This window comes from Dermacentor andersoni, chromosome 7, assembly GCF_023375885.2.
Source record: "Dermacentor andersoni chromosome 7, qqDerAnde1_hic_scaffold, whole genome shotgun sequence".
Lineage (NCBI taxonomy): Eukaryota > Metazoa > Arthropoda > Arachnida > Ixodida > Ixodidae > Dermacentor > Dermacentor andersoni.
Genome location: NC_092820.1, coordinates 154268957 through 154286669, shown reverse-complemented (window position 1 = coordinate 154286669; position 17713 = coordinate 154268957). Strand labels below are relative to the sequence as shown.

Below are 17713 nucleotides of genomic sequence, written 5' to 3'. Positions count from 1 at the left end.
ATATACTAGTATGATACCAGAGATAAAAACACGCTGGTGATCTTATCCGTGACGTTAGCATTAACCTTTCGAACCAATCAAGCAAATCGTTCCCTGCGTTAATGAAAGAGGCACCGCGACTTGACCTCATAAGTACGGAACTTCAACTGCTGTCACTTAGTGTGTTGAATACAACTTGCCTCCCATATCTTATGCAGGTACTATATGTCTTGGTAGCTAAGTAATATATATTTAGAACATTGATCCAGATGCATAGACTCGTACATTGCATGGGACGTGCCTTATTTCACTATTTTATTTTTCTTTTTAGTGCATGATCTGTTTTTTTTCTTTTGGCATCTGTGCGCTATTCGTCTTCGTGATCTTGTTCTTTTCTTTGTCTTTTGTTTCTTTAAAGCTGGTGCTACTCGAGGTTACGAAACCCGTAAGTATACAAAGACAATGCGTGCCTTTTGTTGCTCCAGTAAGAGCCAATATTGTAGGGAGTTTGGCAAGCGGTGTTCTCTCACAACACTTTTGTTTGAACAACCTTTTTAGAATTAATGCGCGTCTTTCTGCGCAGGTTATATAAATATTCTGTAACTTCTCAAGACCCGAGGACAGCTCAGTGCCATAATCGCTTTTCGAGTCGCTTCTTATTAGTATAGTTGACGACTAGCGTGTTACGAACGGGAACAACCAATTTACTGCTTTATAGTCACTGTTACGTGCGGCAAGCGGTATGTACAGCTACATGCACAAAGTAAGCGTCTCATGTTTCGAACGCTAAGAACTGCTATTGTTTGCATAAACAGAGAAGATTTCGACATCGCACGGTGGATTGCCATGTGGGCGATGCTTCCTCCGTTTTTATGTCATCTCGTGGCGCCCAAAACGCACTTCACAGGTGCTTTCGGTCGTCTGTCATGCCACAGCGGCCTATATCAAATTAGAGTCAGTTTTCTCGAAAGCTAGCTGTCGGCGACAATATCATTAAACCATTTTCACGGCTAGTTCCGCGTACATATGACAGTTACACATGGAGACAAAGTATCACGTAATCTTTGCTCTTCGGCCATCATTGGCCCTTGCACCAAGAAAAAGAATGCATCGTCATTACAGAACAGCGCACCGGCAAGCTATTTTATTCTTCTCTCTGAGTGATTGCAAGCACCTGGTGTCGATCCACACATGGCATTACGTATGCGCGTGCTTTGTGCTGGTGTACATGGCAACACGCCCGCTTCTAACAAGCCTGCTATCGTAATCGCGATGAGGTGAAAAAATTACGCTAGAAGAGTGGTGTCTGTTACTGCCGGCAGTGCGAGCGTTGCATTCTCACACGTGACCATGGCCGAAGCAGGCGCCGCTCTCCTAGCGTAATCTTTTTAAGCTCATCGTGGTTTCGACAGCAGGCTTTGTTAGAAGCTGGCGTGTTGACAGGCACACCAGCACAAAGCACGCGCATACGTAATGCCATGTCTGGATCGACACCAGGTGCTTGCAATTCGTTGGACGCCGCAGTAATGTATGAGCTCGCATATCACGTGACAGTTTTGTCCCTGCCTGCAAGTGGGTCGGATGTGGTCAAGTAATCGTTTTTAAAAACAATTTATGCAGGATTGAAGACAATGCAGTAAAAGGGGTTTCAGAAGAATTGAATTCTGGGGTTTTACTCGCCAGAAGTGCGATTTGATTATGGTGTATGCGGTATTGGGAGACTCCCGATTAATTTTGACCCCCAGGGGATCTTTAACGTGCCCCCAATGCACGGGAAACGGGCGTTTTAACTTCGTTAGTTCTTGAACTTTCTCTAATTTGTCGAATATGCATTTCTCTTTCTCGTGTGATTGACGTCCGCCCCTTCGAGTAATCCAGCTCACGGACTATAATTATAGATTTTAAGAATCCTATATGGTCAACAAAAAAAAAAAAACTCCACGTATATACTTTCAGTACGGTATGCTAAGACGTATTCTTGAGCTTTGGCGTGCTCTGCAGTTTTTTTTTCTTTCGTTTCTTCTTTTGCTGTGCGGCCATGTGAAGCTGTTCTCCAAGATTATTAAGTTCGCGCACTTCATGTCTGTTTCTTACTTCTCCTTAGAGTTAGGTTGAGTTGAACTTGTTGGTATAGATACGTTTCCATAAAACAGCGCAAACCGTTAACTGCAGTGTCTGGCAGCTTACGATATTGCTTGGACACAGAGATAATGGAAACGTATCCTACGAATAATCAAGGTGGTAGATTTGGAAGCGAAGCATCCTGGACACTATCAGATAGTGAAATGGCACTTCCGAAGCATGGATGACGGGTCTGCCGAACTGAATACTAGGAATGGTTGTATCTGTAGGCGTAAAGTACACGCTTGAGTGTATATAACGAATGTTTGTCGAAAATGCGATTAAATGTTAGTCAGTGCTCTTTTAGTCGTTCTTTCCTGCGTCTTCTCAGCACACCAGCAATACAGCTTTCAACGAATGTGCCAAGCACCAACAAACTTCACTATACAGAAAGCAGTACAAAAAAAGGAAATTTGCACAGTAATGACAAATGCTACAAAAAATTCTGAAAAAACAACTAAATTAAGGCAGATCAGTTCCGCTGAAGCCCACTAGGCGGAGGAATAATAATGCCAGTGGAAAAATTGTCCTCCATCCAACAAGAGTCGAAGCTACAAAAGAAGCACTATGTCAGAATCCTGGTTTCTGAGAAAACTGTTTGGGTTTCCTTTGTTTGCCCTGAAAGAAAAGTAAAGTACCCATTCTGTCGAAAACTGTTTCAGTCGCCGATGAACTTACTGCTGAACCAAGCTCGTTGCCTACTGAGATAAAAGGCTACTGGTTTGGCTCCCACTGCACTCCAGTTTCTAACTTGCGTTTCTGGTTTGGCTCTGTATTTGGTACATAGTAAATTTTGCCGCAAATATCGCTGAGCTCGTACATTCCTGTATTGTTCGTATGGCGCCATTGACACATTCGGGCTGCCGGCTTCTGATGACTCTTAATGACCTTACCCTCATCATTGCACTCGCAGGTGCGTTCACGCTTATTTGCGTGTTCGAGTACCTGACACGTGTACTCAACACCAGTGCACCCCAGTGCACGGACTATGTGTACATCCGGTTCTTCGTGTACTCGACCACGGAAGATAAGGGCCCACTCGTGTTCGAAAAGAAGAAGCCATTCGGTGAGCCATGGCGCTGCTGATGCCCGCTTGGCGCCATAGCCTCCGAGATCTGGTGGCACGTGTTGCACACACACACACAGCACCGAATCTCAAAGGCCGCGTTATCACACCTGCAGTTTTATTCTAAAGTCACTAGAGGCAAATGTGGCGCTTCAGTAGGTAACTCACCACGCAGATCACCGCTGTGGTAATTCAGCAGGGCAAGGGCAAGATCTGCATGTTTTTAGTTTCCGTCATGTTTGAGTTTTCAGCCAATCAGTGTGGCCATAGCCACAATGTGACGCTAACAGCAACTGTCAAGGTGTCTAACTTAAAAATGTGGAATTTCGCGGTGCCCAAACAGCACGACTGCCGCATAATCCATAGAGCAATAATGAAGGGCACACGCTAATTCCATTTGAAAAAGCCACACAGGCAATACACCTGCTCCTAACATGAAAGGCTATTTTTTTAAAGACTAATCAAGAGCCCTCATCTTAATTGCTATTCCAGTTCCCCGCAAGGCGCCGTATTGGGACCACCTTTACTCATTATTTACATTAATGATGTCTTGAATGCTCTTACTAACACTGCTGTTCAGCTAAGTTTGTATGTACATGACTCTGTCTTGTACTCTAACATTACCAGTGTCAATGACAAGGAGATGCTGAATAATGAACTGGTGTCCAAATGGAAATTAACTTCAATGAACCAGCATCTCTAATCTTTTCAAACAAAAAACGAACCCTGAATTTCGCCTGCACTAATGATAGATTTTGACTTACGTCAGCAAGTTCAAGTACCTTAGTGTAACTCTTTCTTACAACTTAAGATGGCCCAGACGCGTTGGTTTAATTTGTTGCAGGGCGCTAAAGCGACTTAGGTATTTAAAAAGCAGCCTAAAATCAGCAACCAACAAATGCAAACTACGAGCTTATAAATCGCTTGTGAGGCCACTCTAGACTAAGCAGCTCTTTTCTGGTCATCTCACTGCGCATCTAATGTATCAAAGCTTGATGCTGCGCAAAAGACGGCTGTTAAATTTGTTTGCAACCGATATGATCGCAATTTCTTCCCTTCTCTGCATGCTGGCCTGCTATCGCTTGAGCTGTTGGCACATAGACGCATGTGTCAAAGGATTATAGTGATGCACAACATTGTACGTGCTTCTGTTTTCATCGATGTACGTGGGACGTTTGTTAGCTCTTGTGCGCGTAGTACACGGAGAGCCACTCCCTTGAATATTGTTCCCTTCCGATCTTACTCCGATAGCTTCAAATTTTCTTTCTTACCATTTGCCATTGAATCGTGGAATAGCCTGCATACTTATCTCCTAGAATTGCCGCATGAGCGCTTTGTAAAGGAAGTTCCTTTACACGTGACATGTGTATTGTAAGTTGTATTAATGTACTTACCCACTGCGGCCATGTCTCAGATCTGAGATAGCAGTATTTGTAAATAAATAAGTAAATGTCTAATGGCAAAGTTACCTGTTCCTTGTTAACTTGTCATGCTAGCAGCCACGGATCAGTTGCAGTCGTTTCTGAAAATACAATTCGATCTGTTCCCTCTTACACCACTCCCGATTGTACACGGAATACCACAGCGTCGCACGGCTTCGTTAATATGTTAGACGCATGGCCACAAATCCCAGAAGGTGAGGCGTGGCGAGACGCCTACGTTTGCGGGAAATATTTCTTGACTATTAAGTGAACGGAGATGGAACTTCTACACAAGATTTCTACGCGAATCGCACTGTCAACCGATTTACACCCTTAAGGAACCAATGTGAACCCTTAGGCTGTTCTCTGGCCATAACCTACACCCTTGCACAGATGTAAAGGTGTGAGTTGTAGACCGATTTGCAGACTTTAAGGTTCATGGCGTAAATGGTATTACATTGTAGTCAGGGCAAGTTTGGCTGTGATTTCTTTATTGGGTTCTCCGACATTTCATAGCTCCTTTACCTTTAGTAAAAGCAGAAATCTAGCTGGGCGTGAAATTTTGAAGCCAATAGATATCCCATGTGTATCAAGTTCTGACCAACTCAGTCAGAGTCAATGGTGCTTATAACACCGGCAGTACAATCTAGTCTGTATGCCCGGTTTCAGACACCCGGTGTAATGCTTTGCAGGCTGGCGAGATTTTATTGCAGCGGCTGCGCCCGCTTTTAGAAATAGTTCGACGTTTTCTGACTTCACTTGTACTAAACTGAATTTTTTTAATATGAGCTCAGTATTTAATTAAGTTTTAATCAATGAAGATAAACACAACGTAGTATGCGGGTGCCAGTGCGTTGTTGTAGACCGCTTTTATTTTCGCTGCTTTTCTTTTCGGAGTTTCTTAATAATGACCCGTCGCATCAACCTCACGTGAATGCCCGCGCGAACAAATGCCTTTGGCACGCAGCGAAGCATGGACGGAACGCGCGGAGTGATAAAATTTTCGGGACCAAAGTTCTTTCGTAGCTACTTCCACGGCGTTCCATCTAACGTCTGAAACATAGTGTAGGTTGGCGAGAACTCGCAACCAACGCCGGCGTCCGTAGAGTCGACCGAGCGTAAGGCCAGCTCGCTGACTCGTTTGTATTACGCCGATGGCTGTGATTTTCGAACAGGTTCGCCTGCTTTCCGCTCACACGTTGCGAGCACTTTGCGTTTGTGTGCTCCAACAGCAATCTGTTTGCTTAAGTTTGCAATCAGGCTCCCAGGAGATCTGACGTGTAGGAGAGCGGGCGAGTAAGACAGCAGCCATTTTGTCTAGGAGGAATGCGTGCAACGGGCAACGTTTTCGCATGTACGAAAACTCGGAAATGGGGAACTAAAAGACGCGATAAAATATCAGTAGCTAGTTGGCGAATATTTCGCATCGTTACAAATCCCGTTCTGCTAAAAATTAAATGGTCCTGTTCCACAGTTCCTGCGTAAAAAAAAAAAAAAAGTGAATGAAACGGTGGGTCGGCTTCCAGCAGTGCCGAAGGCGGGCTTCGGTTCCGTAGCCTTCGCTTCGGAGCTAAGGTGTCCGCAAAAGTCGCACCTTCTCTACATGGGCGTCTGCTCTGCACTGTGTAACCGCAGTTTAAACATGGAATCTTTCCCAGAAACGCGGCGACGAATGGGGCTTTAATTCCTAGTTATTTGGAGAAGGCACACTTGAGAGCACGTTCGGGAAGTTTTCAGAAGTCTCATCGAATAAAGATGGAAGTTCCGGAGCCCATATTTTTATTTGAATCAGGTACCGTATAGTAGCAAGCTAAGCCTCCCAAAACTTTATAATGGAATTTTTGTTTAAGTTTGTCCGCGAAACTATTGACCTTCACGAATAACCGGAAAACGCTGGTAGAAACATCCTGTGGAACTTTGTCCAACCATAATGCGTTGATACGTTTTTCTTGCTACTTGGCCGCCACAGAAGAAGAAGAAGAAGAAAAAGAAAGCTGCGCGTTCACGAAAACGTATAGCTGCTGAAAATTTACACCGGAGGTTAAATAGAATACACTTGTTTGCTGGAATGATGGCCTTATGTTCGCTTAAACGCTGCACCATCAATGGCTCCACCGACCTGTCTAATTACGTTCACGTTCCAGGTTACCAAGTATTCTGCGAAGGGCAGTAGGTTTACCGTACAGTTTATTTATTATTTTACTTATTTGAAGGTGTTATCTGTCGCACATTAAAACAAGATAGAAGTGGTGAATGGAACTAACGAAGCAGTACATTACTACATTTATATTATGCCATCTTGGGACACTATTATGAGGCCAACGAAGCATTATCGCTTCAATACTGTAACACTACACAACACACAATAGAGCAGTACATTGCACTACAGCGAGAACACAGTACCACGTCAACGATTAATCGTAACACATTATCATTTTGAATACACATAGCGAAATTCTTTGTCCGTATTCTTTACAAAGAGCATACCGTGGATCTTTGCGCGACGCAGATGGCACGGTCAAGCTGTACTACGACGAAACGGATGTCTATTGGAGGCGGTTCAGGTCTTACGAGACACTGGACAACTTCGTGAGAAACAGCAAGCTCCAAATTCCCTATTCGCGCTGGTTGCTCGGCATGTGGGGAACCACGTTCACCCGACTCATGTGAGTGTTGCGGCGTGACGATACAAAAATTGTCCTGTAGGGCACAGCTACACTGTATGACCAACGTGATAGCTCAGCACAAGCTCCGGCCACGAAATCGCACTGCCCCCTCTACGCTCCAAAAACGGGGACGCAGGGCGGTCAAGCTTTTTTTGTACCGACAGCGACGTCAGTTCACTTAGCCGAGTGAATGGAGGAAGCGTATCTTGTGACAGACATAGTTTCGCTATATTACCTAGAGTGAAATATGGCACTGCTGCGCTGTGGTATGCATCGGGACGCCCACAGAGTTTCACAAATAACACCTAGAGGGAAATCTGGCGCCACTGTCGATGGGAGTTTCCTAAGGGGTGCTGTGCTGTCATTGGAATGACGGTATATGTGTCTGTGAGGCTTGTGTTGGCTGGTGTTGCAAAAGGGCTTCGTCTAAAACGTGTATATGCCTACACAAGTAACGCGTTCTAAAGGTAAAATTTTCATAAAAGGTCTTCATTCACCCATATTACATATTTCGCTGAAGTTTACTCCCCTACAAGGCATAACGCGATGAAAAGCAAGAACAGACGACACACTTCCAAAGCGAGCGCGAGCCTTGTCTATCCTCCAACTTTAACAGCCCGCTGATACTTACGTTTCATATAATTGTACATCCAATAAAAAGTTCTAATAATTAAGCAGAACACGTTACTGTGTAATAATAAACCTAAACAGCTTCTTACGTGTTGTTTTAGTTGACAATGAATCATTATGAGACTGAACAGTGCTTGCCAGGCGCGTCTTCAAGGTGTCCTGGCTCTCCGAGACCGATGCCGATCCGAAGTCCCCTCCAAACGGGAGCGCATTTAGTACGTAGACAAATAGCCTTAAAGAGTTTTAGGGTGTCCACTATTTGTGTAAAGCTGGGCGGACTGGGCGTTTTGCTGGATGGGCGGAGGCATAAACGTTAGCGGCCGGAGTTGTTCAGCCATAAACATAAACACAGAGCTAATATTGCATCAAGAAAGTACGCTTTTTTGGATGCTGGTCTAAATATTAGCAGCATTGTAATTATGTCACAATTTGCCACTGCCGAAAACTTTCACTAGTAGCGAAATAGAATACACTTTCACGTTAAAGAGCCCCTAGTGGTCAGAAATTAACCGGTGTCCGCCACTATAGGGCTTGCCTTTTATCAGCTCATGCTTTCGGCTTGTAAAACTTTAGAATTATATTTTTTTTTCTTTACTCCTAAATGTTTCTCGGCATCTGGACAGCAGTAAACAAAGCCCGCCATGTTGCGGGTCACGTGAATACGTAAGTCAGATTTATTCCGTGCTCCTTTCTTTTTTTTTTTTTTTGCAAACACCAATGTATGTCACCGATTCAATCGAACTGCGGCCGTGCGTTCCTGCCTGTTTTCGTAAAATTTGTCGCCAGAGGCATTTGAACTTCTCGCGCGCTTTCTTCCGCTCTAGTGTCAACGCCGCCTTATTTAATCTCATCACGACTTAACGCGTGCGTTTCCGCTCTTCTGAATCCTGCAGGCAGGGTCTGTGGAATGGCGACACCTTCCGGGCTGCCCTTCGCGATACACTACGGAGCAAGTTCAGCAAACGGTTGAGGATCGCGGACATCGACGGGTTCGCCGTAATCAACTCCATCTTCGCCAATGACAGGGGCCACGGGCGCTCGGAGGCTTTCGGCACGGTATGTATACATGTAGATACGGGCGGTATACTTCCATTTCGGGCAATAGCTGGGTCTGTTTTACGCTGGCGAACTCGGATACCCCGATTCGAATGCGAACCTGCGAAATGCTCGCATGCCCTCGTTACAGTTAATCCTTTACTGATGGTACAAATAAGTACAAAAAAAATATTTTATTTTATGTGTACATGTGCAAAGCACATCAGAATAAGTATAATCAAAAAAAGAAAAATTGCAAAAATTTTTTCAGCACTAGGGCGAACCCCAAGAAGAAAAGTGGAAATGGGTTTCACTTCCAAGTCACACCTAAGGCTTCGTTTTGGTCTTTGTACCAATCGCTCTCGTCGTATGTGCAATTTCATTTGCTTTAAATTTAGAGCGTGAAACCACTGTAGCCGGGTATCTTTGGTCTGGCTCTTGTCGCCGTACTTTCCAAAATGGAAAGGCGAGTCACGGGCCCCAAATTCTTCTTCTTCTTCGTCCTATATTCCTGCTATAAAACCAACAAATGACGCTTGCCTCATTCAATGTCGGCCGAAGGCACTTGGCCAGCCAATTTGTACTCAGTACCGAAATTCAGCAAGGAAAAAAACTTTTTTCTGGTATGTTGCCTGTTGGCAACAGTCGTCAATCAAGGGTTGTCTTGTTCATCAACGCTGCTGATTACTTTAGAGATATGATTGAGCACATTAGTCGAGAAAGTATGCGAGTAGGGTTGAAGATTAATGTGAACAAGACAAAGGCAATGTTCACTGGCTTGGCAAGAGAAGGAAAACTCCTAATTCATATTCAATCTCTAGAACCGGCGCAAGAGTACGTTTTGCTGGGGAAAATATTTACGGGGGTCCCTTCATCATGACAAGAAAATGTACAAACGACAAAAAGTTAGTTGGAGCAGATGCAGAATGGCAGTACCAAGTCAGTGCCGACAGCGGCAGCTTACCGTTATCCTTGAAAATAAAAATTTACCGTATCATTCCATTCTACCGGTAACAACATATTGGACAAACTTGGAGGTTAACAGAGAAGCTTGAGGAGGAATTATGGAGCGCCACAACCAGCGATGCAATGAAAAATATTTGGCGTTACATTAAGAGACAGAAATGCAGTGGCGTCGATCATACTAGTTGCCGATATTTTAGTTGACATTTAAAAAAAATGCACATGGTAGGCCATGCAGTAGGCGGAATGGATTACCACTGGTCTATTACTGTTACAGAATGGGTACCACTGGAAGGAAAGTGCCGCAGAGGACGGAAGATAATTAGGTAATGCGCTGAAGCGAGTAATTTCGCAGGCATAAGACTGGTTCAGCTGGCTCGACACAGTAGTAATTGATTCCTGGGACAGGCCTTCGTCCTGCAGTGGACATATAAACAGGATACTGATAATGAAGAGTGTAAATTTGTATTTTAGTTTCCCAGAGTTGTCTAGCACGGCTTAATTTCTGCCGGTATCCACCTAGTGTGGGGAACCTATCGATGGTCTTCTTTTTCACCTCCAGCGCGGACTTTATTTTTGTTTTTATGTTCATTGCCTTCGCCGAGTATGCGTGCGCAGCGTGGTTCGTTACTTTTGCGTAATCTAAAGCATCTGCATTTTTTTTTCTCGTATTCACAGCGTCTCGCTAAAGCTATTCACAGGAGCAGATGCCGTGCTTTAGCAAGACGATGGATATTTTATTATTAAAGGCGGCCGACCAATGGTTGCAGACAGTGCTTACACACGGGCGTTTTGGTCGCAGGCTTTCCGGTCGGGGAACAATCCCATCCTGGAACCCAACTGGGCCTACATTCACACTGCCGCCATTTGGCCTGGGGGAAGCATGTATGTCAACGAGACGATGCTGCGAGATGTACTCAAGTGCGTTGCTGATGTGTTGCTCCTACAATAGTAATCTTTGAAGCGGATGTTTATTTGCCTCTTCGCCTCCCTCCTTCCTTCACCTGCTGTCTTGCCGACTGTGCAAAGATATGGGCTGCTGAGTATGTTGCCGCTGAGTATGTACTTCTGGGTGTACGCTCGCAAAGGTAACTTGGGCCATTGGGTATGTACCTCGTTAATCAACTTGAGAAACTGATTATGTGCAACTAGGCACGAGCCACTGAGCAGGCAAACGTTCTTAACCATTCACCCGCAATCGGTATGTGCCAGTTGGGAGGCGCTCGAATAGGCAAGCAGTGTAAGTGGCAAAAAATGAATGAAGACGGCCGCATAATATTGAGGAAGTCATCTATACTCTGACATGCAAGGAGAGAATTGAAGGAAACAAAATGGGGACAGGACTAATAGAGCAGCACTGAGGTACACAGAAGTGAAGATAAAGACATTTCGGTGTACATAAAATAAAGCTTCGGTTACCGCCGATTCACTCATATGCACGGGATTGACCACTTACCTTTTCTTAATCGGTATTTCTGTATATATATCGAATACGGAACATTTTCTTGGTTCTCAACATAAGGGTGAAAATCGAAATACCAGACTTAGCATCTACTCTGCCCCCTGAATCATTCACCGCGGCAATAGCACATGTGGGCTCTCATACACCGCCAACTACGTACCCCCTCCTTGCTACCACCAGCCTCCTTCCGACCTGTGCTAGCGTTTTCATTTATTAGGGCTTTAACGTGTACGGTATTCCGTTAAATGCAGGAAGGTCGGGCGGAATACCGGGTGAATAACCTGCACTACCTGCACGGTGCAGGCCGTGCAGGCAGTGCAGTGAACTACCTGCACGGTGCAGCCCCCTGGGGGCACAGAGCTCAACCAGACAAACACACAACTATTACTGCAGTTACCGAGTGCGTTCTATAGTTCACTGCTGGTGTAAATTTTTGGCAGCGGTGTAATGGGTGAACTCCATTACGGCTCTTTTAAAAATTTACACCCGCAGCGAAGTATAGCCCTCTTGTTTACTGCCAGATTAGCTCTATTATTTATTTATTTATTTATTCATTTATTTATTTACCTTCAAGGCCAATGACATTACAGAGGGGAGTGGAAAAAATACAATCATAAAGAGAACAACAAGGTACAGTGAGTTACAATAACAATTTCAAACAGGCATGAACTTAAGCAATGGTGGTTAGCGCCTCGCGATAACGTTGGTTATCAATGATTGATGCAGTGTCAGCAGGAAAGTGGTTCCACTCGATTGCTGTACGCGGAAGAGAAGATTCGGAAAAAGTTTTTGTTTTACAACATGGGATACCTACCCTATGGCGATGATCAATGCGATGGGACATATATGGCGGTGACAGAATAAACTTGTCGTGAAGAACGGTATGGTAGTATATGTTGGGCAATAAATTCAAGCGGCTAAGCTTTCGAAGCATGGGTAGAGACGGAAGGGAAAGGCTGGCTTTCATGGTTGCTATGCTAGCAGTGCCATTGTAGCTAGAGAGAATGAAACAAGTCGAGTTATTCTAAACAAGTTCTAGGGCGGTGATTAACTTTACATGCATAGGATCGCAAAAAGAGGCAGCGTATCCAAGATTTGGTCGAATTATTGTTTGTAAAGTGTTTCGTTAACTGAAGAGAGAACAGTGGAAAAGTTGCGATGGTAAGTGTCCTAGCATACGGGTAGCATTTTTAAAAATATTTTCCATGTGCACTGTCCTTATTTAGATTACATGATGTATAAACACCTAAGTATTTATGAGCTGTAACGAATGCTACTGGAACGTTGCTCAAAAGATAAATAGGAGGACTGCTAGTGTTTCGGGTGACACGCATAATCCTACATTATTCTACGTTTAGTTTCATTCGCCATGTTTTACACTATTATTATTAGCAATGTTAGCTCTTTATATAGTGTACTATAATGGGGGAGTGAATGCGCCGGAACCAATCCCCCGTTCTAGTTCTCTATCAATACGGGGAGAGGCCCGTCGTGATAGCGCAGTTTCAAAAGAGAGGCGCCTCCTCCCCCCCCCCCTATCCTGGTAGTGAGGTTTCAAAAGTGAGGGGCCCCTTTTCATTCGATGACATATGTGCTAATTTTCAGTAGTGGTAAGTACAATGCATATGTATGTATGAATGCGAAAATATATGTCCATCGTCTCTGCCCTTGCGTTACGTAACATAACCTAAGCCACCTAGAACAGCAATGATCTATAAAAAGGGCGAAAAAAAAAACTATGGACGCGCACCCAGCTCGAAACGAGGACCTCACAATCGCGAACTCATATGGCGCCACGAATCACGAGCAAGATGTTATATATATAAACATATATACAGTATATAAACGGAAGGGAAATATCGTTGCAGTTGGCCTTTCAGCGCACGCTTCGCAGCTCTCCGCGATCTCGCGGTTCCACGTGCAGGCCTGCCGACGTGGTCGGGATAAGCACAAGCAACAGCACTGATGAGTCCAACATCATCTTGGGCCGAGGAGGAGGAAACAACGTTGAGTACAAGGCTGCTTCCCCACCAAACCCCATCAGACCAGTGGCTTCAGGCGTCCGGGGAATGGTGAATGGGAGCTTACGTTTGTATTATATTTGTTGGTTGTTATAATTATTAATACATTACCATTAGGAATGTCAGGGTGGAAACGAGTGCATGTGGAATTCGGGCAGCCGGTCACGTGTAGAGACAGAGAGGGGCTGGGAGAGCGTGTATGTATGTATGTATGTATGTATGTATGTATGTATGTATGTATGTATGTATGTATGTATGTATGTATGTATGTATGTATGTATGTAATGTAATGTAATGTAGAGAGCCTGAGCTGTAAGATATTATTCGACGAGTGTGGTGTAATAATGAACTTGTATAGCGAGCAAGGAAGACGGCAATATGTGATAATGGCGGTGCTTTATAGTGTAAGCGCATGTCGGTGGTATTCGTCGCTTTGTGCCGCCCCTGCGGTGGAGCGTGGAACCTGAGATAAGTCTCCCGGGTTTGTTCGCACGATCATCGCGCTTCATATATAGCTGTAACAAATAATGCTGTGCTTTTTAATGCATTAGCATGGTGAGTGTCACAGCAGCGGAAAGTGCATGGTTGTGCAATCTGGGAAGCCGGTCACGTGGTATAGGTAGAGAAGGGACAGGAGTGCTTAGAAGGGCGTGCATTTGTATATAACAAAGCGACAATGAAGCCAAGAAATGCACCGGGGAAATTAGCTGCGGTTGAAATGGAAATCTAGATAATTATTACGCGTGCATTGCACTACCAATTGTGCTACGGCGACGGCTATCGATCCGTCCGCTAACTTGGGCACTTATGTTTGGTAGATCTAGCCCTGGGAGTGTTAGCCAGCGCCACTCAGAAGCATGGTGGGCGAATGTCAGGTGAGCTCCTGAACAACAATTACAATTTAGTGAACACGCTTTAAATCGTGGATCCGGTACCTTAGAGAGGTGCGTCGTAATGCTGACCCACCTCTCTCGCATCTACCGCTAAATAGCTACCGAATTTTTCCTTTTTTTCTTTTTTCGTCCGCAGCTTGACATACTGGCGGAGTTTCCGCACTGGAAGCAGGTGCTGGGTCACCAGCAGCTGTGCTTCTCCCTCACGACGTCCATCAACTACATGCGCAGCAGCGCCGACAAGATCGACTTTGTCTCGGACATTCGTTTAAGTGCAGATGTGCAGCGATACCATCGGATAAGGGTGAGTCAAGGCGCAGCTTTCGTCAAACACACGACGATTCTTTGTTCCGTGCCCTGAGGAGTGCTGTAGCAACGAACACATAAGTCAGATAACACCGTAGACAGGTGCACACGCAAAACGAACAAGGCTTTCATAACAAGTCTGATGAGGAAAATTAGGCCAAGAAACGACAGCGCACACAGGAATGGAAAGCAAAGACCAGAGTAACTCCCAACTGGTTAGCAGAGAGAAAGTTTTTACTATATGTGTCAGCTTGTCACGCATGCGCACAATAATATACAAGAGCGTCGCAGGATGAACACGTGCACGTCAGAGAACGTACACGTGTCCTCGTGAGCAATGCAAAACCAATTAGTTCAACGATTACTTTTTTCCATAACATGGCTACTTGAACCAAGCTTAGCGTGAACAAAATGAGCGAGGCGAGCTAGAAAGGCTTCTTGAACAACGCTCACCATGAACGAAGCTTCTGGAACAGGATGAGACAACTTTCGGACACAAAACTACCGGCCTACGCGGTCTTATCAGCCTAATACAGTTTATGAAACTTATGCTGAACAAACACCTCGCACAAGCGCCATTTGGAACTTCTACCCTACTAATTCGCTCGAATGCACATCATTAGCGTCCTTTTGGCAAGCGATGACAAATGCTGTACCATCTTATCAAAAACATGTCACGCTAATATTGCATTTATTTTTAACTTTTATATCAGCAGCATGCATGCGTGTGATATCCATCATTCTATGTTTCTTTACATGTAACATCGACCTTCGATGCTCAGGGTGTTTGAGGCTCTCGTGAATTGTACTATTTGTACATCTTAGTTTAAGACCTGTGCACTTGTGCTTCTTATTTTCCAAGTATTCTGCCCCTGATATTCAGGTATATGTTTAATTTATGTTAATATGATAGCGTGTTGTGTTGCTTGCTATTTGCTTCTTGTAATGTATTTTATTTGTCTTGCACCTACACCCGCCTAAGGCCTCAAACGTAGGTGAGCAATATGTCAAAAAAAAAAGAATACGAGTGCATGACGTAAGTGCCTGGAAAAGATTGATGACGTGATTGCAGAAATGCATTACCAACTCCCATTATTGAATAATAGTCCTCTTATAAGCTGTAAACTGTAGCCAACTATAGGTAACAAGGAAAGCTATTTACATTACAATCTAACCTAAGTAAAAAGAAACCTTGCGGTTTGGTCAATTTAATCGAGTTGCCTCGAAAGTCGTTAGTACGCCTTTACAGCACACTGTACACGCTCAATGTAGAAATGATGATAATGAGTCAGTGTACCAGTTAGTCGGTCGGTTCCTCAATAAGTCCGCCAGTCGTTCAGCCACTTGGTCGGTCGGTCAGAGTTACAGTACATCGGTCGGTCAGTCAGGCGTCCGGTAGGTTCATAAACACATAACGCTGCATTAGGGCTTGAACTTCGCCAAGGCGTTGGCGCGGTACTGCTAACCTGGCCAGCCCCTTTAGATAAATATTTATTTTTGATAAAGAATACCGCCCACGTAGTCCGATGAGGAAATTCGTTAAAGAACACGAGGCTGTTACATGTCACGGGGCTATGCTTCATTCAGTTGATTCCAATGCGCTATCGTTGTCGGAAGAAAAAGAAAAGTCGCAGTTTCGTCCGAAAGCAGAAGCATCGATTGCGATAACAAATTAGTCGACAGTCATGCGAAGTAAGGATATTAGTTTTATGGGCCAGATCAAATTTCAAACATTCGCTTACTAACTAAATTAACAAGGACGGTGTCATGCGCGCACGGGTCAAAATGAGCACATCGCACTCAATGACCGCAGAAATTCGCTGTCAAAACGCTGAGTCAGCAAGCGCGGCAGCAGCAGCGAGGGAACTGACTTTCGTGCTGCCTTGCACTTCAATGCAAACTAAGCGCGCTTTGTCCAAATCGCAGTAAAACACGTTGTGGGGCTATTTGGTTCATAGCTTTCAATAGGTGAAGCGCCAATGGTGACGGCACACAAGAAGAAATACAGACAGGACAAGGTTTTTGAAGATGAGGCCCGCGTGGCCGCGCCTACGCAGCAGCCGCCATAGCAGAACACCCCCCCCCGTCGCTCCCCCCCCCCCCGGTACCTCGCGCGTGACGAAAGACGGCACGCGTCCTTCGTCCTTTCTTCCCTTGCACGCGCGAGATTGAGGCCCGATCGTCGGCTGATTCTTGCAAGCTCTCACTCGCACATACAGCATATGGCGTGCGGCGACGATGTTATTGTGCTTGGACTTTATGCGAAACATCACGACGACGGCGATGGCAGAAATGCGCCTGGAGTGTCCATATAATTGCTATCGCAATAAAATAAAACCTAAACGCACTTGTTCTAAGAAAAATTCAGTGGCGATTTAGCGGTAAATGCAAGAGAAATGCGTTAGCATTTGGCTACACTTCTTTGACATCCCGGATCCATTATTTGAACCACGCTGACCACATTTCATAGTGTTTTCCGGGAGCTCACTCGATACAGGTCCTGCATCTTGGAGGAGCGAACTGCACCTATACCGTATATGTGCATATAAATGCCCTTCTAAGCTCTCCCGCTCTCTCTCTCTCTCTCTCTCTCTCTCTCTACCTCTGCCACGTGACCGAATTCCCGCACTCCACGCACACACCTTTTTTTCCACTTTGACCCTCCTAATGCTAACGCATTAAAAATAAAGCGGTGTAAGAGAATTAGGGCACTATAGGGGGCTGGTAATTCTGGTTTTGACGGGAGGTATTCGGCCGCCATCATGACGCTCTCCGAATGCCTCGAAGCCTCTGCTGTGCTATGTGCGTACTCTGTCTGAATGTTTCGCCTTGCTTGGCGCCCCCTATGTGCAGTTCACCACCAGGGACAACAGAAGCGGATACCCGGTTGAAGCGAAAAACACCACCTATCACTTCGACAACACCACTTATACGCACTTCTGGCAGCACATTCGCAACGGCGACTTGTTGACCTTGTTCGCGTATGACATGTACGACACGCTGGAATACAAGGTAAATAACCTTCGAGACGAATGACCCAATGAATCAGTGTCAAGAAAAAAAATTGAGGCTAGTGGCTACTGATCGGCTTTTAAAAGCCCACTACCACTACATTTCAGCTTGGCTAAATTAGTTGTAAATGAGTGGTGT

General features: G+C 44.9%; 1 protein-coding gene across 1 annotated transcript in view; it reads left to right on the top strand.

Annotated features, from left to right (window-relative positions):
* Positions 1-17713, top strand: part of LOC126533534 (uncharacterized) — a 35083-nt gene that overhangs the window by 14694 nt on the left and 2676 nt on the right. Inside the window, exons 6-12 of the mRNA XM_072289540.1 lie at positions 3014-3166; positions 7097-7253; positions 8777-8939; positions 10684-10802; positions 13268-13415; positions 14394-14561; positions 17417-17575. Of these exons, the coding sequence (XP_072145641.1) occupies positions 3014-3166; positions 7097-7253; positions 8777-8939; positions 10684-10802; positions 13268-13415; positions 14394-14561; positions 17417-17575 (1067 nt within the window). The remainder of the gene's footprint in view (positions 1-3013; positions 3167-7096; positions 7254-8776; positions 8940-10683; positions 10803-13267; positions 13416-14393; positions 14562-17416; positions 17576-17713) is intronic.